This window comes from Xylocopa sonorina, chromosome 10, assembly GCF_050948175.1.
Source record: "Xylocopa sonorina isolate GNS202 chromosome 10, iyXylSono1_principal, whole genome shotgun sequence".
NCBI classification, from domain to species: Eukaryota; Metazoa; Arthropoda; class Insecta; order Hymenoptera; family Apidae; genus Xylocopa; species Xylocopa sonorina.
In genome coordinates, this window is record NC_135202.1 from 5224631 (window position 1) to 5247168 (window position 22538).

The 22538-nt window shown below is 39.1% G+C and overlaps 3 protein-coding genes across 4 annotated transcripts; 2 read left to right on the forward strand and 1 right to left on the reverse strand.

Moving 5' to 3' along the window:
• Positions 1-8820: 8820 nt before the first annotated feature.
• On the forward strand, positions 8821-12851 carry LOC143427815 (glutathione S-transferase 1-1-like). Of its 2 annotated transcripts, none has more exons than XM_076902282.1 (6): positions 8821-8946; positions 10006-10154; positions 10239-10297; positions 10596-10737; positions 11031-11195; positions 12679-12851. In XM_076902282.1, exons 2-6 carry the CDS (start codon positions 10014-10016, stop codon positions 12820-12822), a joined length of 651 nt encoding a protein of 216 aa, XP_076758397.1. In that variant the 5' UTR covers positions 8821-8946; positions 10006-10013; the 3' UTR covers positions 12823-12851. The 2 variants fall into 2 exon arrangements, with proteins under 2 accessions (XP_076758397.1, XP_076758396.1); XM_076902281.1 differs by lacking the exon at positions 8821-8946 and adding an exon at positions 9210-9250.
• A 2973-nt stretch (positions 12852-15824) lies between these two features.
• Positions 15825-17089, forward strand: LOC143427816 (glutathione S-transferase 1-1-like). Its single transcript, XM_076902283.1, has 5 exons — positions 15825-15971; positions 16301-16359; positions 16444-16585; positions 16689-16856; positions 16923-17089. The coding sequence occupies exons 1-5, from the start codon at positions 15831-15833 to the stop codon at positions 17064-17066; spliced, it is 654 nt and encodes a 217-aa protein (XP_076758398.1). The 5' UTR covers positions 15825-15830; the 3' UTR covers positions 17067-17089.
• Positions 17090-20420: 3331 nt separating this feature from the next.
• On the reverse strand, positions 20421-21517 carry LOC143428629 (uncharacterized). Its single transcript, XM_076903662.1, has 3 exons — positions 21245-21517; positions 20587-20856; positions 20421-20510 (listed from the first exon to the last, which is right to left on the reverse strand). Exons 1-3 carry the CDS (start codon positions 21515-21517, stop codon positions 20421-20423), a joined length of 633 nt encoding a protein of 210 aa, XP_076759777.1.
• Between the last annotated feature and the right edge of the window lie 1021 nt (positions 21518-22538).

Consider the following 22538-nt stretch of genomic DNA (forward strand, 5'->3'; position numbering starts at 1 on the left):
GGATTATTGCATTAATTGTCTACTATTTTACTACTTTCATAATGCAATCAATCTCACTTAAATATTGACAATCACACGATTAGAAACTTTCCACTGATTATATCCCACGTCTAAGGGATTTAATTATTATTAAAAAATAGGATACACATTTTTAATTCTAAACAGATTAAAAATAATTTGGTTACCTGGGTGTACGATTTAGAAAATGCGATTTCATCGGAAAGCCAAAGAGTTACCGTTAATTATCAGTCGAGGACTCGACTGCGGCGAATGGGATCGTGCAGCGCTGCCGACCCAAAGAGCTTCAAAGCGACGCTGCAGCGTCTCAGAGCGTCCCACCGCGTCGTCCCACTAGACATGTTTCCCAGCGTCGCACAGTAGTCAGGTTTGCTTTGCATTCCGTCTCTTTATCTCCGCCGACTGCCACGATTCCTTTCCTGATTATTCGTCGGAAATCATCCGAGTGAAGCCTGCGGATGCGCCTGCCAGAAGGTTCCCGTTCCTTTCACCAGTTTTCGCCGCACCCTCCCGAAATCCGTCGTTCGATCGCGTTCAAATACAGTTTTCCTCGAAACGGGCGGTTCCATTAGACGCGATAGCTATCCGGGAAATTTCGCCGCTGTTGTCCGCGTGCGGAACGCGATTGTGCCGAAAAACAGAGCTGTAAATGGATCCTGTTGGAACGGTTCGATGTTTGCTTTAGGCAGACTTAATCCTTTCACCGAGACGAGCGTGTGTGTGTGCACACATGATTAGAATTTGAGTAATGAAGACACCAGTGGATAAGAGCCACGTGTTAGAAAATGTTTGGTATGGTAACACTGATTTAAGGAAACAGTTCTTGATACAATTTTCTTTGGCGTTTAATTTTTTCTTTATTTTGCTGGTATCTAAATGGCATGGATTTCGATAGAACAGAGAGACATCCCATGGAAATAATGAAATCATCTGCAAGTGGGACTCTATAGGGTGAACTCTCACTGCGAGCAGGACAGGATATCTTGGTGATGAATATTTGGACTCCCTGAGCACCTCAAATTAGTCAGATGGTTACAGGTATCTGTCACAACGTCTCCATTATGGAAACAATGGGAAATGAAGGCCACGCTTGTTATGCGTGATGGAGAAATAAATGTTGCACAGTGCAATGTACTTTCCTTAATCGTTTTGCTAAAATTAGCGCGGATTATTGAATTTTCACATAAGTATTTCACATAAGTACCACTTACAGAGTAAAGAATTTTGTCTGGAATAAAATGTCTGTGATTTGAAGCGATTCAAAGGTGAAGAAGGTATTATATGGAATGAATGATTAAACGATAGGCACAGGGGGTTTAATCGATAGTTCTCGTAGAATTCCCTGCTTCGCGGGAGCATGTTCAAATGACGTGTTCCCCGAAGCAAACAGATCACATGATGTTACCCTCGCAATTTCCCTTTTAGTGTAACGCCACGGAACACTCTGGCAACTCCCAATTAGCTTGGCACAGTTCTAAGTCACTTTCAATAAACACAGGGCTCACGCACTATTCCCCTTCGGTTCGTTTAACCAAATTTGCATATATTAATTCATGCGCCTGTTATGTGAACTGTAAACAGTCGGAACTTCGACGCGAACGGGAAACAGTTCCCGCGAAGATTTAACGGCAAACGAGAACTATCGTTGCAGAAAATATTTGTTAATTTTATCGTGAGTACAAATATTATATAGTGAGATTAATATTTCAGACTGATACAGTTACAGCTGCAACATAAATCTTCGTTAACGCGCCTCGATGCAAGATTTGTTTTGCACAGAAAATATCCTAATTGATCGCCTTCGCGTGCGATGTTCCACGATTCTGAACGTGATACTGATGCAGGCGTGAAATGAAAGTGAACAACCTACCTTGAACTCTCGATTCACGTGTCCCATTTAGATCGCGCGTTTATCCATTCCGAGTGATCGATTGTACACTTCTTTCTCTAACCTGAAGCTCTGTAATTAACCAAGCACGCGAGTGTTGCAAGTTAGAGGTATAACGCACAGAATGGCCCATTAAATTGGGTGCAAAGTATTGTTCCGAAGGTATTAATAATTCTATTAATTCCATGATGGATCACGCAGATGGGGACGTTACGTGTCAGACGATTGTATGTTTAAAACGTGTAATTAATTCGTATGCAATGTACAGGAAGTTGAGAGAATTTTTATTTAAGAAAATTTGCGCGCGGTAGCTAAGAGAGAAATAAGTGAATAAGTAGTATGATACGAGATGCGTCTGACGATAGGCGATCCGTTTCCACTTAACTACTCTCTGATTCTTATATATATAAAATGTAAAAATCATTATCTAATTTAATTTTCTTGTGGTTTTATTATAGTTATATGGTAAAATTCATTTAATTACTATGGAACACATCACATATCTTTGAAAAGCTAAAAGTAATTCTTCGTTTTCGCGCTATGTTAATAGTTGGGAAAATAGTGAAACAAGTTGATGATGATAAAAGTTAACCGAGTTCAATGGCTCCCAATGGATTGAACGAACACGTGCGGAGGTAGAATTGTTTCAATTGTACCCAAAGTGAAATCAGCGCTGCCACTCGCGATTCTGTAAATAGTATAATCGGCATCGAGCACGAATTAATGGGCCTTGTAATTATGGTACTTGTTCGTTGTTCTCAGCGTGGCCAATTTGCTGCAATAATAATCGTTCTTCTGATTCGATGCCCATTTGCTAATTATCTTCTAGCCGCGTGTTAGCTATGCTTCAATTATTACACAGCGTTCGATGAATCCAAAATCTCTTTAATATTCCACAACTTCAATATTTAGCACTACTCCATCACCGATAGCAGCGTCAAATTATTGACTTTTTTTTCTCTAAATCAATCTGACATTGTTCGTTATGCAAAACGAAAATCATTAAAATTAATTCAGTTCTTTCCAAAGTACAGCATCTGGCGACCACGCAAACGAGTCCCATATTCAATTTCAATACACTATCGATCAATCTTTAAATAATTAATTTCCCATAAAATTTAATGAACATTACTGCCCAGCGCATCTTCTGCAAAGTATATTTCTATATAGCCTTTACTACTTCATACAATTTCTATTACTTCGGTACCATATATTAAATTTCCGTTGTATATTTACAGAAAACGCAAGAGGAGATCCCGCTGTAACTACAAATGGACCAAAGTATCCATACATTTATGAGCAGCGACGTGGCTGACCCACCCCTACGAATCACCGACCGCCCCCATTGTTGTTCCTTCTTATTCCACCCTCGCCACTGATTTTTCTCTTTCACTGATTGTTTCGTCCCCCGTTCGGCTCTCGTTCGCGACGTTACCCTTCACCTTCTCTCTCTCTCTCTCTCTCTCTCTCCTTTTCCTCTCTCCTTCACGATGGTCCGCGTCCGTGCGTGAGGCTACGTGCCGGGAATTACGCAACGGACGATAATTTCGCTCGAGCGCGGCGGTTCGACGATGATGCAGCAGAAACTGCGGAATCCCGACCGGAGCACCGGGGGCCAACCTGAAAAACCCGTTGCGCTTCCGTTCCCGGAATTCCTGTTCGACGGTCCACGGCATTCTACCGTTCCTGAATTTAATTAACTCACGGTCCATTTCGCGGATGCGGCCGCGCGGATCGCCCTCGAGGAATCATTGAAGGGAAGATAATGTTTTTACCAGCGAAATTGAGAACGCCGGGGGAAGAAAGTTTCGCCGGACGGAAAATGAACCGCGCGTCCCGACGCTGAATTCTCTCGAGCTCCTTTAACCGAGATTTCGTGCGGACGGGCTTCCCTCCCGGCGCTCCTCGCCGCCTGCTATTATTTTCTTCCGTGGACTCGCGCCGTGGTCCGTCGAAGGGGGTTGCTAAATCACTCGCCACGGGATGACGCTCGTGGAGCGTCGATCGTTGCTTCTCTCGACAATGGGAATGACGTGCCGTCCATGTCGATGATCGCTTCGTCGTTGCTTATAGCACGCCTCGTATTACTGTGCACTCTCGCGCGTATCGGTGAATCGATTTTCAGAGCGAGCGTCGAAGAGAATTTTTTATAACGCTTTAGGTTCCTGTCATTTTCGAAACGAATTATCGAAGCGTCTGGGATTTTGCGGATAAGTTTCTAAGCGCCATGTCTGCTTATTGCAAACATATCTGAGTTATTTTTCTGGTGACACTGTTCTCGAGTTTCGTTTCTTTTTATCTTCTTCTGCTCGAAGAACATCAGTCAGTGTGCGCAGATTTATGTAATCTCTAGGTTTCTATTAGCTACACTGTGTTTGTTTGTATTTCTTGAGTTTAAGTATAGTGAACCTCGTTTCCTTTACTTAATATTTTAAATTCAAATGTCCTTTACGCGATTAACGAGCTACCATTGCTTCTGAAGCTTTACCTTGTGGAACGATAGCGTTTTTTAAGTCGAGTTCCAGCAGTGTCTATTATACAAGGTTATTCAAATGTAGTAAGTCAGATATTAGTAAAATTGGAGGTTAGCGAGAGTCGGATCGTCGGCTAGCTAAGTGGTCTGATTTGAGTCCGTGGCATGATTACATATCCGACGACCTACGATAGGCGCTAATTCGACTCCTTGAAGCCTCACCAATTCGTGACTTTCAGCTGTATAACTTCATGTAAAATACTGCTGAATCTTTTGGAAGAAACCCTCTCTTACTCCCGATAAAAATGATTTGAAAAAGCTAAGTGGATGTTGAAGTCCCCTATAATTTTCCATGCAATTGTACGTTCTCCAAACTACCATCGCCCATCTACATACTAGCATTTCTATGATTCGATCTTCTTATTCAAAGGAATAATTTTCATCGCTCCAATTCAAACACTCCTCCTAATAAAATAGTTTGAAAACTATTCACGTAGCATTTCGAATTGAAAGATTAAGAGAATGGCCCTATCACGTGCATCGATATACCGCAATAACAAAAATTACACACCCTACGCGCGCATATCACTATGTAACGACACCACATTATTCGATTTCAGAAATGGTGGTGTTCAGGTTTGATGGACATCAGGATGTCCATCAAAATCGACTCGAAACGTCGAGCAGGATGCTCGCAAATCATTCCCGCGTCTTCGAAGAAAATTAATCCGCGTCTTCAAAGAGCGCGTGGTACCGTATGCCCAACTCGTGGTCGTAATCGCAAACGATTAGGGTTGCATTTCCGATAGCGTGGACGCGTTCGAAGGATTTGCGGTTTCCTCGGACCCAGCTCGACCTCTTCTGCCCACGGTGACGAGCATTCGCGAAAATCGGCTGTTTAACGAGGGAAAAGTGGATCGTGACCGTTTACAATCTCGTGATCGATTCGCTTGAACCATTCGTAAGCGCATCGGTAACCTGCTCGTGGATAGGATTCCTTTCACGGGCACGAAACGTTTGCGCCGCACTTGCGATTCGAATGCAATTCCTCGTCGCGTAAAAATCGTGGACCCCACTGATCGGTAGAGAAGTAGAAAGTTTACAGACGGCAGTAAAAGAAGTGGAGGAAATGTGTGCTCGCTGGTATTTATGCTACAATCACTATTACCTGCGATATTTTTATCTAACAAAATAGTTACATCCATTAACGAGTAAAAAAGGTAGAGATGGTATTACAATGCAGTCTACATTTTGTAAAAATTTCTTATTGTCAGCGTACTCTATTCAACTTGTAAATTTTGTAATGAGTCATTGGAAACCGTACATAATTGTGATAGAATCGAATGACTTGGCTTGTTTCCAGGCTGATTAGATTACACGAAAATGAGGGTCTCGATAAAACTGCCTACTTTGTGACATCTCCTGACTTTCAAATTATCTTTACTAACAGATTACAGCTTGAGTAGAAAGAAAGCAGAGTCACAAGAGAATCGGATCGTTTGTTGTGAAACACCTTTGGTGATCTCAATTTGTTCGATGGTCTCAACATTTATTTAAATTTTGTTCAATTATTTTTAAGCATATTTGTTTATGCAAAAGTCTTAGAACTTTATATATAATCTTACGATAATTTAAAATTTATTTTCATTCCCATAACACATTCACACGTAATTCAATTTATATTATGTCTTAATTAAGAGTTCGGGAAACAATTTGTAGTTAGTAAAAGGATTGCGCAACACGATCAGACCACAACAAAATCGCAGTACAGTGAACGAGATAATGAAGTTCCTGTCCATTCTTTCTTTGTCCTCTCACACTTTTCATTTTGAAAGGAGTTTATACGTGTCCGTTACACGCGACTCGATGGAATTACACGATTAACTCTATAGCGTTTGTTTCATTACTGAGCGATATCAAAGCGTAGACGAGGTGAGGGTAATTTCACCAACTACAACGGAACAATTTTCATTAACACGCGTACAGAGAATATCTATTGCGACTCTGCATTGAGCTCTACACAGGCGTATTCGATTAACATTTTCTTTAGATTAGGTTTCCTGTTAGAGCACGTTCACAAAAGACTACGTATATACACGGTGTAGACGAAGTAGGTACTTAAACTAAATTCTTTATTACGTAAAACATAGTTCATTTCATTTTATTAAATATTGTCTCATCTGCCTCGTGGAATAAAAATGCGTTGCTTTTGAACGATTTACGTTGGAAATTTAAAAAGAGTAATTTGATTTGCTCGTATTCCAATTAACGCTGCTTAGCCTGCACAGTTTCAAAGATTTCCTCACCGTTTTATTCGCTCGAATACTTATGATTTACGCGGAAACGAAATTTGCACTTGTCACGGTTACGCTTTGCCCATAACGGATACAATAACCCCGAGACGAATAAAAATTCCTGTTCCTGAGACCTTCACGTCTCTGTCGAAGGCCGTGCTAAGAGTCTGGCTACTTTCACCTCGAACAGGGCCGCCTGATTTGTCTGAAAAACGTGATCGCGTCCGACAATGGAATTCCAATATTTCTTGGTCTGAAATGGCATCCTTCCCGGCAAAAATATTACCCGCTAGAAGATGAAATCGAACAACAAAACGGAATTTCAGGCATCGAGCTTATTGCGATGGGAGGAAGGTATGCGTATCGGGTGGTTCGATAGAAACTGGCTATTTTCAAAGATTTTTCAGTAACCCACGTGTTCTATGTAACTAAAAAACATTTTTATTTGATTCAGGTAGATGAGTTCTCTTATAATACTAAAGAAATGTTTAATTAGGAATGAAAATCACCGGATTCTTTGAAATAGAACAAAACTCATGAAAGTAATGTTGATTTCCATAATTTTTCCATAATTTTCCATAAATTTAGTTCTTAAAAAAGGACACATAATGGCTTGTGATAAGGTAATTAGATTCTAGGAAGTCAACAAGCATGATTGACGTTTCTAGATAGTGAAAACAGCGTGGAAATAAAGTCTGCGTTACTCGTATGTAACATTTCTAGATTGCACATCGATGAAGTAAATATTTGAAACGAGAGTGGTATATTACCTGTGGATTTAATTTCAATTAATTAGTTTTATTTATGAAGGTATTGCGAAGGTTACAAGTATTAATTTATATTCTGATAAACTGTACATGGTAAAAGTAATTCGAGATAGATTAACAAATTAGTTTCTTTCTCAACGTTAGTTAATTGCAAGTTTGTATTTGCTGTTGAAGCCCTATCGCAAAGTCATAATGACAGTACGAATAGGGAGTGAATGAAGAAACGAATGCGTCATATCTCCGCCAGTATGATGTTGCATATTCTTATCCATGTCAGGACGAAAAAAGGAGAAGCATTCAGTGGGCAAATATAACCAACTCATGCTATCAAGGAATGCTGTTAATGTTACACAATCCTCTCGATACACGTATCCTTAAATGTTCAATGTCAAGCCCACACAAATTAAATTGATATAATTTAATTGCTACCTTCCTTTATTTTATTCAATTTTCGATGATATTCTACAAGTTGCAAATATTTTTTGCAACGAGCATAAAATTCTTATAAAAAAAACAGTAATCTTATTTTCGTTTACTGTTGCAAATTTTGCCAACGTTATATATTCCCCATCAGCACTTGTTGACTTAAGGTATACTCTAATCTACAAGTTTTAGCATCATTTAATACAACTTATCAGATAAGTATAATTGCTGGAAGTAACATAACAAGGTTATAAACAAGGTTAAAATCGTTTAGAAATAAAAATAAAAAAATAAAATCGCAAAATCTCTTCTGCATTTCTATTTGTATACATGTTTAAACAACTTGCGCAATCTTTTATAAACATCGGTTATGATAAAAAGAAAGAATATGCACGTAAAAATACATATGTACAAGGTTGAGTTCATTTATGATGAATCATTTATGCAACTTTGCATCTTATGCAACCGTTATCGAAGCGCTGAGGAGCGGCCGCATTGTTCACAAATAAAACTGCAAACATCTAATAATAGTTCTTCGTGTTCTAAACTAATTCTACCGTCGTTAATTGCACTAACGATCGATAATTCGTACCGGGAAAACATGATGCCACACTGCAAGCGAAAACCTGCAGACGTCGTCTCTCTGCAGACCAAACAAGCCTTGCAATAAGCAAAGACTGCAGCAATCGCGACGATACGATTATCTCGACGCCAATATTGATCTTACGATCGTGGCGCGCTCGTTTCTCTGCGTGGTAGCCGTGTACACGTCGAATTCGACGGTCTCACGATGATCGACGAAAAGGGAACCGGAAAAGACGACGCCTTCGTGGGCCACGGAACAAGTTGCAGCCGGTCGCGCATGCGCGCAACAGCCTGCCGTTCGCCGCTTGAAACGAAGGCTGCGTGGCAGTCACGCTGGCACTTATAAAGGGACTGTTCAGCTAACTCTCTTAGACAGTTCGCAATTATCCCAGTGGCGCGTCCTTGGAGAGCACGTAGCTGGATTTGCTTCACGTCTTCGCGCGGTTATCTGTCACAAATCATCCTTGTTTTCCCCGTGTCGAGTTTCGAGTCCGCCCGGTACGGAGTTTCACCGGTTTCACCCGGCTGTGCTTTCAGTTCTCGATACAGAATCCAACGATCGATCGACGTATCCGCGTCGCGTTCACCATCGCGTTCACCATCGCGTTTACCATCGCGACGCCTTTCCTACGGCGACGTTCGATGCGCGATTCAATGTGATGTCAGGTGTCGGTTGACGCGATCGTTGAACGAAATTTCGTTTGTTTGACGGTGGTGATTGATACCGATGAGGTCGTCGTTGATATGTTTTATTCCAACACGGTGATCGAGTTAATGTACAGCAGCGGTGCGCCATCGCCTGGTAATGCGCAATGAACGCTCTCGCAACGATATCGTCGACTTTACCTTTCGAATTTCATTTCCTGGAACCGATCTCTGAATTCGTACGCGTGCTCTTTGCAAAATTAGAGAATTAATCGCATCATTTGTCGTTTGTACAATCGATATTGTCCCGTGTTATGTGTGTTTCATAGTTGACGTTGGCCTCGTTTCAGTCTTTCTCATTCTGGCGGGAATATTCTAGGAAATTCGTAGCCTATTCAGTACAAGGTCGCGCGGTAACTTGGCAGGGACCGAACACATAAACCGGCGGATATAAATATCGTGTTTGATTACGTTAACAGCGGCGATGGCTGTAATTAATTTGTCAGTGGAAAAAAGGAGGGACGATTATTGCGGCGTAACGCGACGTTGCTCGGTATCGCGATTGACCTAATAAACCATTACGTTCTCGTTATTCCCCGTAATTGTCACGAACTCGAAATCGATTCACGCCGTTGCTACACGGGCATCGCGATTGCCTCGCGATTACGTATATATCGCGATAGGGAGACGGAAATTTCTGTTACTCGATCCAGCGAGCGAACGTAGATCGATCGTAGAGATATCGTTAATCGTCGAGCAAATCCTTCTGCTCGATGCGCGTTCGAACTTCTAATTTTTGTTTAAAAGTATCGAAACGCTTGAAAGCTCTAGCCGAATGTTGTTACTTGTTGTATCGTTGCTTCTTTGGTTTTTGATAGAATTAATCGAGCAACGTCTCTCGTCTCGTTGCAGAAATAAATATGCCGATCGATTTCTATCAACTTCCCGGAAGCGCTCCGTGCCGCGCAGTTGCGCTGACGGCTGCCGCGCTTGGCGTCGAGATGAACTTCAAAATGGTTAATTTGATGAATGGCGAACACCTGAAACCGGAATTTGTAAAGGTACGTTCATCGACGATAATAGTAAAGAGAATTAAGCGTAGATATGACTAATTGATGATACAATCGGTGTCGCTCTTTTCACAGATGAACCCACAGCACACGATACCCACTATCGACGATAATGGCTTTTATCTGTGGGAAAGGTAACATTTATTCAGGACTTATTACGCAATTTTGTGCGCTTCGTAATCGAGTAAAGACGATATATGATTTGAGACTTAACTGTGAGAATACAGTAATAAAAAATTCTTTAAAGATACTCGAAATAAAAAGTGTTGCACGAAATTTGAAACATTTGATTGGTAAATGTTCTTGCGTCGTGCAAATTACTGTTAAGGACGTGTTCTCGAGTTTTTATCATTCTGTCTATTCTATCGCCTGGAACGCAATCAATGATCGCCAAGGCCGTGTACTATATTAAACGAGCACTTTTCTCCTCAGCAAAGCCATTATGACATACTTGGCTGATCAATATGGAAAGAACGATTCCTTATACCCTAAGGATCTGAAGAAACGCGCAATTGTTAACCAAAGATTATACTACGATGCGTGCACCTTGTACAAAGCCTTTGGTGATTACTACGTAAGTTATAAAAATTATTTAATAATTCTTGGCATGCACAAATTGTATTTGTATGTTCTCACTTTTATTCAATGAGACATTATAGACCTTCATATTGTTACAAACTATTTCATACGTCTATACATACTTTACAATACTTAATGAATCTTGTTCTCAATCTAAATTAATAAACTAACTGCTCTCTAAGAGAAATTTAAATAAATTAATTTCGTAGACGTTTCTTCATCTCAAGCTAATTATTATATTATGTTTATTTAGTTCGAGTAGATAGTAACCGTTGGATTTCCTTTCAGTATCCTGTAATTTTCGCAAAAGAACCCAAAGACCAGACGAAATACGAGGCCATCGGCACGGCTCTCTCCTTCCTTGAGACGTTCCTCGAGGGACAGGACTTTGTGGCGGGAAAGAACATGACCCTCGCCGATCTGGCCATCGTCGCCACCATCTCCACATTGGAGGTAACGAATTCGACAATAGCATCTAAATCAGGCCTGATCAGCTTGCGATTCCCAGAGCTAGCTCAGGGTGGTATCCCTATCGCCACCTGTTGTATACCTACGGTATCGTCTGCTCGAAAGCTCGACTCCCTCGAGGCTCCGGGTGCCACGAGGAGCTTCCAGACTCGTAACCGACCAGCTAAACAATCCTAATCCGTACGGGGTTTTCGAGTACACGCGGATGAAATTGCGGTTCTATAAAATCGAATTAAACGGAATTTCGTCCAGAGAAACGACTTTCAAAAATGCGAGCATGCATATGATAGATGTAAATACAGAGAAACAGCGACGCGTGACGAATCTTTATGCGACTGTAAACGTTTCAGTGGCTTTTGGACTTCCGCCTAAAAAATGTCAGAGTTTTTTTCACCGCGAAACGAACTATCCAACGTAATTTCGTTGGTATTAATTTCTTTGACTTATTTTAATTTATGGAATAACTGCCACCTATAATCGAACAAACTGTGCATAGAATTTTTCGAATAATGGATTTCAGTGGTTGTATGTTAAAGTGGGACATGGTTCAGAAAAAATTGCGAAAGTAAAGGGAAAACGCTCGATCTTTGAGAAGGAGTTATGATTTCTCCGGTAATTACTACGGTTGAGTGGGAATAGGGGACATTTTGTATAATGCTTATGTAGAATCATTAATCAGTCAAGTGGCAAAGGTCTTTAATCTTACTAGTTCTAATTTACGACTTTTGATAACATTCAACAGCAGTTGTTGCTTTGTGAACCAGTCGTCGGTTTCAAGGCGTTGATTTACGATCTGCATGGTGTACCCAAGAAACGAAATAAGTACGAACTGACGGACAAAACGAAAATAAGCGCGTGAACGAGAAAAACAAACGGTACAAACAGAAATTTAACTCTGTAAAGCAGAGTAGCAGTAATGTCACAATTTCATTTCTAAATGGAACTCGTGTTCATCAAATATGCAGTTTGTAATCAGCAGTTTCCCTCGCGGCCTTTTGTAATATCGTCCTTTTATTTTCGAAGATGCCCAGCTACTGTGAATGCGAAATTACACGGTTCAGTTTAATTAATTCAATAGAGTTTGAAAGGAAAGCGGACGGTGTAAATTACGCTTTGGTTACGAATGTTAATTCGTTGGTGGTAATTGACACTGTTTGCTTTGTTCTCGATTTGAATAAGTGTACCCTGTCGTTAACCAAACGCAAATCGTCTCGTTTCGCCTCAATGCGTCTTGTACGCAGTTCTAAGTAGATTCAGCGAGACGCGTCACGTGGTCAGCCAACGCGCATAACTGAATCTACTTACAAACAGTTCAGTAGAGGAAAGGAAAATTTGCACGAAATGGTCGAAAACACGTTGGTCAAATGTGAAAAAATATCTGTAAAACGAAGACACGCAAAAGAATATTAGATTTTTGTAATTTTTTCCTGTGGATTTCTGTTAATTCAATTAATTGTTTGTCCAACAGGCTATGGACTACGATCTCAGCAAATACAAGAACATTGTCAGGTGGTACGGGAAAATGAAATCAGAAGCACCAAAATACGAAGAGGCGAACAACGCTGGCGTGAAGGCGTTCAAAGAACTTGTAAACAATATGACAAAGAAGTGAAGAATAGAATGGCATAGCAAACACTTGCCAGCCTTCCAAAATTCCATCGTTCTTCCAGCTTAATTTTATTCCATGTTAATCGCTACTTTTTTATACAAATAAACTTAACTATTGTTTCTTCATCGAGGAGGTTCCATTTGAATACTAACATGTTATTACCAATTTCGCTATAAATGGTGCTTCATAATGTACGGAATTAATTGAATATCGCTAAATTGAACTCGAAGCAACATGCTATGTAATAAACGAATGTTAGTAACATTTCACTGTTTAAAATAAATTACGCGTTCATCGCTGTGAATAAAATCATACAAATTTTTTTCTGCACATTTAACGTATCTCAAAAAAAAAAAATGATGAAAACTTGTAGATATAATGATTCTAATATTACGAAGACTCTCGAACACCGTTTAAATAAATTACTGTTATTCTTTAGGAACCAAAGATGCGATTTAATTGTCATCGCGGTTATAGGGTTCGCGTGTATGGAAGAAAAAGACTGAACTCGAGTCCATTTGAAGTGCAATTAGCATTACCACATGCGATCTGGTAGATAGTGCAATCGGAGTTGAATACGAATTAATGAACTCTGTAATGACGATAGTTGCTTGTTGTTCGTAATGCCAGCCAATTTACTTCAACGGTGACCGTCCTTCTGATTCGATGCTCATTTGCTAATTATCCTCGACCTGGGTTCCACGTACGTTTTAATTACTGCGTAATGGCCAATATCCCCCTTTAATCGATACTTCCTTTTCTTTAGCCTGTAACACGGCGTAAACGGCTCCACCTCTTACGAAGGAACTACGAATTACGTTATAAACGTAGATACGTATAATTAGCATTAATCCCTGTCGCTTTTTGCAAGAGACAAGGTATCGTCAAATACTTAATCTTAGCCTTTACAAGACCGTCAAGTTTAATAGCATATACCTACCACTGACAATCAAATACGATATAACCGAAGTTTCTGAACTTTTATTAAACTTTTAGAAGGCTGTCATTTGTAAATATCGCTTCAATTCCATTGTCAGACTTTTTCAAGAGAATTACTTTGTACTTTATTATTTAAAATGACCCGTCTAGAATTAATACTTTTCAAATAAATATTTCACAGCACTTATTCTGACTACGTTTGGCGATAGAGAATCATAAAATTTAACTTTCCTCACTGGAATCTCTGTCATCAATAATTACGAGTCTAATCAAATTTAATTCCAGGAAGATCGAAAACCACCGATAATTAACCGAAACCGTTCGAGATGTGTCAGAAAGTACTCCAACTCAACGCCAATAAAAAAAAAACTGTTGATACGACTCTTTGCCTCCAAAGCTCCGACTCAACAATAAAAGAAAGAACGCTACCCCTGTCAAGGATCGCAAATGGGCTCCATGAAATGAAACCACTTCCATCACCGTTGCTCGAGCTTCGAACCGTGATAATTTCCCAACGGCGATATTGATTATACGTCAGAATCAAGTGAAAAAATTAATAAAGGCTATAACTGGACGATTTATATATACCTGTTCTACACACATCGCGCACTGTACATCGAACGAGTCAGCATACGAGTCCCACTCAGTCCACCCGCGCGAACAGACCAGTAAGTACCACTCCTTTTCTTTCCTATTCGCAATTACATATGCACGTGGCGACAAAAAGTGCATAATCGTAAATAATCACGACAATCATCAATAACGAGAATTAATAATAGAAAGCCAATAGTATGATCGCACATCGTTAGAATAAGCAAGCAAACGGAAGGCCATCGCGCACGACATTCACGATTGATGTCCCTCATCGTTCCTCACGCTGGCTACGAGAGCCAACATCGGTTCACACTCTCGATCGAATTTCTCGTAAGAAATAACGTTTAAACGAAGGATCTCTCGATACGTGGCGAACGAAATTCCCAAGTTGATCGTATTTATCGTGTTCTCGACGTTACGCGCTCCAACGGAGCCCCTTCTTTTCATTGTCCGTACGTGTGCTCGAACCATTTCGCCTGTATCGATTGCTCGTTAATGACTGACAGACGTAACCGTACGCGGCCAGAGCAGTCACGTACCCATGGTGATCTCGTCCGTGTGATAAAATAGCGCTCCATCGATTACGCTCGATTGAAAACAAAACTATTGGGAGCACGTTTCAATGAGATGAGATTCATAGCGGCGTCGTTTCGAACCACCCCCAGAGCCACGTGAATTTTGGCGGCAGACATCGCCATCGCTCGTCGTTCATCGCAGGTGCAAATGAATTCACTTTCCAGGTCGATCTCAGTCTCCTCTTTCTTTTTTCTCCTCTCCTTCCTCGTTCTCGCACCTCTCGCTTCCCTCTCTGCCTTTTCTTCGCGCACGCACGACGCGGTACGTATCATGGATTCTCGATGATAGGTATCTGAACGATTTCAACGAGTATTCGAGCCGTATCTGTGCATCGACGGCGGCGAAATCGCGCGATAACCCTTCTGGCTCGTCGTCGAACAACCATGGGGAGAATGCACCGCGATGCGCAATAAATGCGAGGGAAAAGTATACACGGTATGGTTCCGCGGCATTCGTATGCGAGGATATTGATTTAGTCGCGATATTGATTCCATCGAAAATCGTTCCGCTTGAAACTGGCGGCGGCTAAAAACGGTGGGACCGTGTACAGGAATATTTCAATACTTGAAATTTGCTTGACGCCGGCTGTCTAGAAAGTTTTCGTGGTTGCTTTGAAATGCTCGTTTCTGTTCGATATCGCTGGGATGATATTAGTTGGGACACGAGAAAAACAATCGCGGCGATATTGTGAGCCACTGTGCCGTGAGTGGACGCGAGAATGTCTCTTTATTCGATAATATATAATATTAAAAATGTTAATCTTACCTTACTTGGATCCTTAATTATTAAATTACAATTCAACTCTTTCACCTGTACTTCGAAAAGAATCGTGAATTTCTTTTGCTACAGATTCTTGATTTTTCAGATCACGTTTCTTGATTGTTTCCAGCTGAGAAATAGTCATGACCGTGGATTTGTATTACATCGCGATAAGTTCGCCTTGCAGAGCGGTCTTACTGACAGCCGAGGCCATTGGAATTTCCTTAAACTTGAAGACGGTCGATTTATTCAGCGGCGAACATCTGAAACCGGAATATGAAGAGGTTAGTTTATTGTTAGACAAAGTGTAACATGTTTTCTATTCGTAACAAAGTGTTATTAAAATTTGCACAAACTTTAAAAAAATACTATGTCGACTGTTACGAAGGAATCGTTGATCGATGGATTCTGCAACGCCAGAAGCGTATGTCTGACTAGGCAGCGCACTTTGCTGAATCTACTTAAAACCAGCCAAACGGCCTCGCAGTGCATCGCGTTACTAATCGACTTACAATGGCTATAATTCTATACAACATGGCTCATTTTCAAACTTGAACCGTGAATTAAATTTGCAAAATCGGAATACCTTTAAGATTTTACCATTTTGTTGCAGTTAAATCCACAGAAAACAGTTCCATTCCTCGTAGACGGCGACTTTAAACTATCAGAGAGGTTTGCAATTAATATGCATGCGCTAAATGCATCTTAAATAATATATAAATATACTTACATCAATTTTTTATTCTTGGAGCCCAGCCGTGCCATTATGTCATATTTGGCTGACCAATATGGCAAGAACGACCGACTGTACCCTCAAGCACCGATGGCTCGAGCTTTGATCAATAATCGATTGTATTTCGACATTGGCACTCTGTACAAAGCAATGAAATATTATTACGTAAGTTTGTAACTATTCAATTATCTAATATTTTTTTTTTCGAGCAGAAGTGATGATGAATAATTTCTGCGTGAATAAAACTCGTTGAAAAAATATGTTGCAGTACCCAGTTGTATTTAGAGGTGAAAAGGAGTACAATTCGGAAAACTACAAGATGGTCGAGAACGCGTACGAAATTCTGGATAAATTTCTGGACGGTCAAGATTACGTGGCTGGTCGTAATTTGACCATCGCTGACCTCGCTTTGGTAGCTACGGTATCGACGATGGAGGTGAACGCGGGTTATCGGAAAAGTTAGGCGACAATTCGAGAATTGAATGGCGATTACTGATTGCAGGTTTTTGGTTTCGTGGTGGAACCATACGCGAACGTTGCCAGATGGTTGGACAGGATAAAGTCGTCTGCGCCTGGTTATCGCAAGGCTAATGGCGAAGGTCTGGAGATACTGAAGAAAATGGCCGAGAATTCCAACAAAGAGTGATTTAATCGTGTACTGTTATAAGGTAATAAGCGATTAAATTTGAAATAAGATAAATGGCACACAAATGAGATCTGTGAACAGACATTTGACGAATTTATTAATTTTCCAGTTGAGTCTCGTCTCTGAAATCCCGTCGCGGATGCATCTTCTGTAAATCAGTGGATCGTAATGTGTTATATATCGCACTATCAAATTTATAATTTTTTCCACAAATATTCAACATTTCTCTCCGATAATTACAAAAGTAAAAATTGTACGTAGATATCTACATGTATTAATTTTGTATCGATATTCATTAGTTTTATGGAAATTGTTGTATTTTTTATGTAAATATATCTTAGATTATTTAATTGCATCGATAGATTGAAGAAATGTTATATTATAACTATTTGTATTATATAAAACTTGAGTTTTATTGTAATTTATTCTATGTTTCATTAATTTTATTGTAATTTATTGTATATCTCACTAGTACTATTGCAATTTTTTGTATATTTCCCGCTTTAGAGGTAAGAGAAAGAAAGATATATAAGAAAGTTATAAGAAAGAGTGAGACAGGTGTTATCTACCCTACTCAAGATCTCCTGGCGCTATCTCAGTAAAAAGTGCTCAAACTGGTCGCACATAATGATCGACAGCGAAGTAAACTTCTCCAGAACTACTAGCGTTATCTCTATGGAAGGTACTAAAACTATTGCTCAGCCAGTTTCATCACTCCTCCAAGAAATGGCGTTAGTAGTTTTTTAGTAATTTACTTCGCTGTTGGTAACACTGTGCGACAAGTTTGAGATAAAATTCTTTCTGATAAGATTCACGAATGGAACGTAGGCAAGTGTATCACGTTGGTACTGACATCGTGCGATTTACACGGCGTGTTACACTGTTGGATAGAACAGTGTTGTTGCTGGTACACGTGTCGATATTTTAGCTAACAAATCAGGTCATAGAAGGCTACGTATTTACCGACACTCCTCGCAAGTAGCAGTTCAGTGCTGGTATCGTGTCGACAGCATTTTGCCGTGTGTTGGCTTAGTGTCTATCACTGCCGTTATTATACAAATATATAACAATATATTATTTTATCATTGTATTTATTTACTATTAAAATAGTAAATAACTGTTTTTAATAGAAGTTTAATGCGATTGTGAAAAAGATATACTTTTGTTTGATTTTATGTCAAGAAATGTAAGAATTGTAATAATCTCCTTCCTATGACTTTAAATTTTTAGCGATATCAAAATTTTACGATTAATTTCTCTATCTCTCTCCAAAATAATAGTTTATTTGTGGAATATTTTAAAATTATAATTTAATTGTTGCGCTTTTTCATAGATGGCGGTAAATGCAGCTCCAACAGAGGAGAATAAATAATTCTTCGCCTCTTCTACTTTCTTGGTAGTGTCCGGCTTTTGGCAACCGCCGTTGCTACTGCGGCGTCGTGGTTTTGGCAGTAGTTTTGGATTTGTGTGAAAATTACTTCGTGTATAATAGTGTTCGCAGTACGCAAATCTTCAGCGTCATTATATGCAGAATTCTGTGCAGGTAAATATCCATTTTAATGAAAAACTGATTGCATATTTCGGTTATGTTGTCTTAACTATTCAATATACATATATAAACCTGCTTGAGGCGGGAATAAATTTCAAAACAGAGATACACATGTATATTAAAGTTATTTCACGAACAACAAATTATTATTGAATTTATACATAAATTAAATAAGTTATAATACGTTTTTCGTTTGTTGATATGGTGTATGAATTATTGGAATGCATGCATTTAATAATTAAAGGTATTGATTAATTCATGGAACTTTTCATAATTTTCGTTACATATGAACGTGCAGCCACGAGCCCGCAGAAATCCTGTATGTGATATACAGATGTCTTGTGCTGTCTGCTTTCCTGGTCACAAGAATCTCTAAGAGTCTACCCCAACAGATTTCTGCTTGATTTTCTCTTATCTTCCGTACTTTCTTCGTGAATGCCTCTTCCTGTCATCTCCTTCTGGTAAGCGAAAATACATTGCATTTTGTTATGAATTGCAAAAGAATATTTGATAACAATTGTCAGATTTTGATTAGAGAAAGTTCGTACCACCTTTATCAAAAAGTTGCATTTGAACTCGACCAACCATAATCGTTTATTTACGCAGTACATCTTAGTCGATTCCCCCTTCCTTTCTTGCTCTCGTTGCGAGTATATCTCTTGTCACAAAGTAAACATTAATTTTTTTTTTTTATTGTGATATTAAATTGTATTTCTTAAGTACCGAATGTTAAAAAGGAAATAGACATTTTCTTGAGAAATACGTGAGTGAACATTGTATAGTTGCTTTTCTTAAGGTGTATATTGAGCAATACGTAACATTTTATTTTTGATGGCGAAAATTACTGAAATCTTTCTTTATTATTACTTATCAAATCTAAATTCTATACCTTAATAGATATTTAAAATATAATCCCTGTGTGGTGGGGATCAGAATACATCCACAGTATCCCCTGCTTGTCGTAAGAGGCGACTAAAAGGGGGAAGAAAGGGGTATCGAAGATGTAGGGAAGAGTAACAAATTTTGGTTAAGAAAGAGAATTTTTGCAAAGATATTAATTGCAAGCGTTCATGCAATGAGAAAAGCAGTAGAAGGGAAAAGAAAATATACATAGTTGTTTAAAATGATACAAGAAAGTTTTTCGTTTGACAAAATAAGAGCATTATGCTCCTCCAAATGTCATCTATTGGCATTAAAAAATTAGTATCTCCAGTAGAAGATATTAAACCGTAATCGTATTTGCAATACATATTTTATTGTCCTCATATAATTTATTTGTTTCATCCCTTGTTTTATCGCACGGTCACAACCTTATCGATAGTAGATACGTTCATATAAGTATTGCTCGGTAATTTCAATCGTGGTAGCTCAGTATATTTTATTATTGTCGTTGATTAGTTACAGATGTGTAAAAACATTATTTTTGTTAATAATCTTTATTAATTCCTTAATACATTTGGCATATTCCTTTACATTTTTATAATCATCATCACATATTAATCATTATGAAGGAAATTAATTGTACATTTTAATTTCTCCTAAACATTTTCACAATATTTCCTTTACAATCATTTCTATCTTATTCGTCACTTATATTTACTTATTTACATGTTTTAACACATTTGGCATATTCCTCGATATTTTCATAGTTAATATCACATACATAACACTAGGAAGGAAATTTATTTCAAATTCTACATCGTAGTTTTGTTTCCTTTTGTTAGACGCTCTCACATTTCAAGCTTATACTTATAATTATTCGTATGTCTGTCGTCACTTACAGTTATTCGTAATTGATACTGTAATTACTTAAGCGCTGTTTTCTCAATAATCTTTATCAACTTGTCAACGCATCTGGCACATTCCTCTACATTTTTATGGTCGATATCGTATACCTAGTGTTAAGAAAGAAATGCAAGGTAATTATTATTATTCCGAGGAAGAGTATAAAAATGAGATTAAAATCAATACCCGTTTTTCAAACTGCGATTTCAGCCTCTTATCTTGAAACATAATTTTCTCGCCTATTTCAAGGTTTCTGAACGTTTTCAGTCTGAGAGGTCCAAATTTCTTTTGGAACTTCTTCACGTCCCTATTGCAGACACATTCAAGATGTTGCAGTTTCGCGTGTACTTTACGCTGTCGATCTCCCAATGCGTCCACCCTTTTCGTGAACTTCCTCACGTTCTTGTAACCACGGTAATAATCGTTTCTTATCCTTAGTCTACATTCTTCTCGTATCTACAGACAATCACAAATTATGAATATCATCCTGTTGTTCACATACTTTAATTGATGAAGATATGTTATGTCAATATCTTTTCGATTCAAATTAAAACAGTAGAAGTAGCTGTTACCACGTGACATTAGCCCTCTATAACGTAATATGATTTGAAAGTTTCTACTTTTTTTAACCCTCACTTGGTTTGATCTTCACTGTATCGTAACATTTCATTACTACACCGCTGAATCAATACACTTTACCTTGTCCTAATTATTAATTAATATTTTCTAAGTCAAATTGAAGCACTGTAGTCACTAGTAATTCTCTCTCTCAACCAATCACAATTACAGTTATAGAGGGTTAAAATAATCGATGGAAATGTAGGATCTCGATGATGATAATCACTCGCGCTAGTTCGTTCGTCACTTCCACTTTGAACGCCTCCGGCAGGTCCGGATGTTTGCTAAAAATTCGATCGACCCGCGCTTGATTCGATTCCATCCACGAGTCGATCTTTTTGTCGATGCTCTCGTCGCTGTATTCCATGAGCAACGAGTTTTCTTGATTTACGTTGTCGGCCACCCTCGACAGAACTTCGCCGCTCCAATACAAAACACGATCTTTTTCCTCCAATAAACCATCCCATGTGTCGGGCATACGTCCCACCATTTGTCCCATTGTTGTAACCGTCAAAACCTGTAATGTGCTACCGATGATCTATCGGTTCTGCGCCCACTGTCTAACAGCCAAGTAAATACAGCGATCAGAATTTGCGTTGGGTTACGCATCGATTTTAACCGAAATCTGACGACAATAGCAGTGTCATTAGGCTTGTTTGGCAATGTCGTACGGTTTCGTTTCTTTCCTCGTTTCTATTGTCGAGTTTGTGTCAGGTGAACAAGCGTCAATAATATTCTTCGCGCGTAAGTAGTGAATGTATTTACGTGTTCGTCAGTTTCAATACATTGGATGTCTGTCAGTGATTGATACTTAGAAATTTGTGGTATACGAGAGTCTAGTGTGAAAGGAATAATCCTCTTGTATAACGTGGTGCTTTGAGAAGAGACTTTTGGCGTACGACACTGTCTGAAAATTAGGTCCATAGCTATCACGTGAAACTTTGGGTAAAATTAACAGAGGGTTTCTCTTGTGTTTCAAAGCTTCGCAATCGAATTCTGTATTGTTTTTTGACATGCTTCTATAACAAGATTCCGTGGTTGTTTTCACAAAAACGCTCGTTGCAAGGAGAAAAACTTGCGAATAAAGAAATTAGCTTTCAGTAAATACAGGAGTATCGAGTGATGACATTTTGGGGGAATATAGCTGTGACGATATTTTACGTACATTTCGCAGAATTTTAATAGATTTGAATTTTTAACGAACGACCATCGTATAATTCTATCAAATATATGCGAATATGAAACATGTTTGCGTCGAATAGCGATAAAATAATTGCACTGTTTACATGTAAATGCAATCTACCTGTACATCGTTTCTTATTCTCCCTGATTAATAACGCAAGTGGTAAACGGCAGTCTTCTTTAAAAATATAGTTCCTGATTCAATCAGGTCGTAACGAGTTAAACACATAGTCGATGTTTGAAAAAATATCGACGCGTCGTTTTTTCCTCCTCTTCCTCTCAGGCCAGCGTCTTTTCCCTTCCTTTTTCTGCGCGGCTGTGTCGTATTGTCTGGCGAC

Bases quoted from the DNA above. Each gene is read 5' to 3' on its own strand.
- LOC143427816 (XM_076902283.1), top strand. From the start codon at position 15,831: ATGACCGTGGATTTGTATTACATCGCGATAAGTTCGCCTTGCAGAGCG. The intron at 16,586-16,688 runs GTAAGTTTGTAA...AATATGTTGCAG, and splicing joins AAGCAATGAAATATTATTAC to TACCCAGTTGTATTTAGAGG. The intron at 16,857-16,922 runs GTGAACGCGGGT...TACTGATTGCAG, and splicing joins CTACGGTATCGACGATGGAG to GTTTTTGGTTTCGTGGTGGA.
- LOC143427815 (XM_076902281.1), top strand. From the start codon at position 9,223: ATGTACAGCAGCGGTGCGCCATCGCCTG. The intron at 10,155-10,238 runs GTACGTTCATCG...CTCTTTTCACAG, and splicing joins TGAAACCGGAATTTGTAAAG to ATGAACCCACAGCACACGAT. The intron at 11,196-12,678 runs GTAACGAATTCG...TTTGTCCAACAG, and splicing joins CCACCATCTCCACATTGGAG to GCTATGGACTACGATCTCAG.
- LOC143428629 (XM_076903662.1), bottom strand. From the start codon at position 21,517: ATGGGACAAATGGTGGGACGTATGCCCGACACATGGGATGGTTTATTG. The intron at 20,857-21,244 runs GTGATTATCATC...GATTGTCTGTAG, and splicing joins TGACGAACGAACTAGCGCGA to ATACGAGAAGAATGTAGACT. The intron at 20,511-20,586 runs GTATTGATTTTA...TCTTAACACTAG, and splicing joins AATCGCAGTTTGAAAAACGG to GTATACGATATCGACCATAA.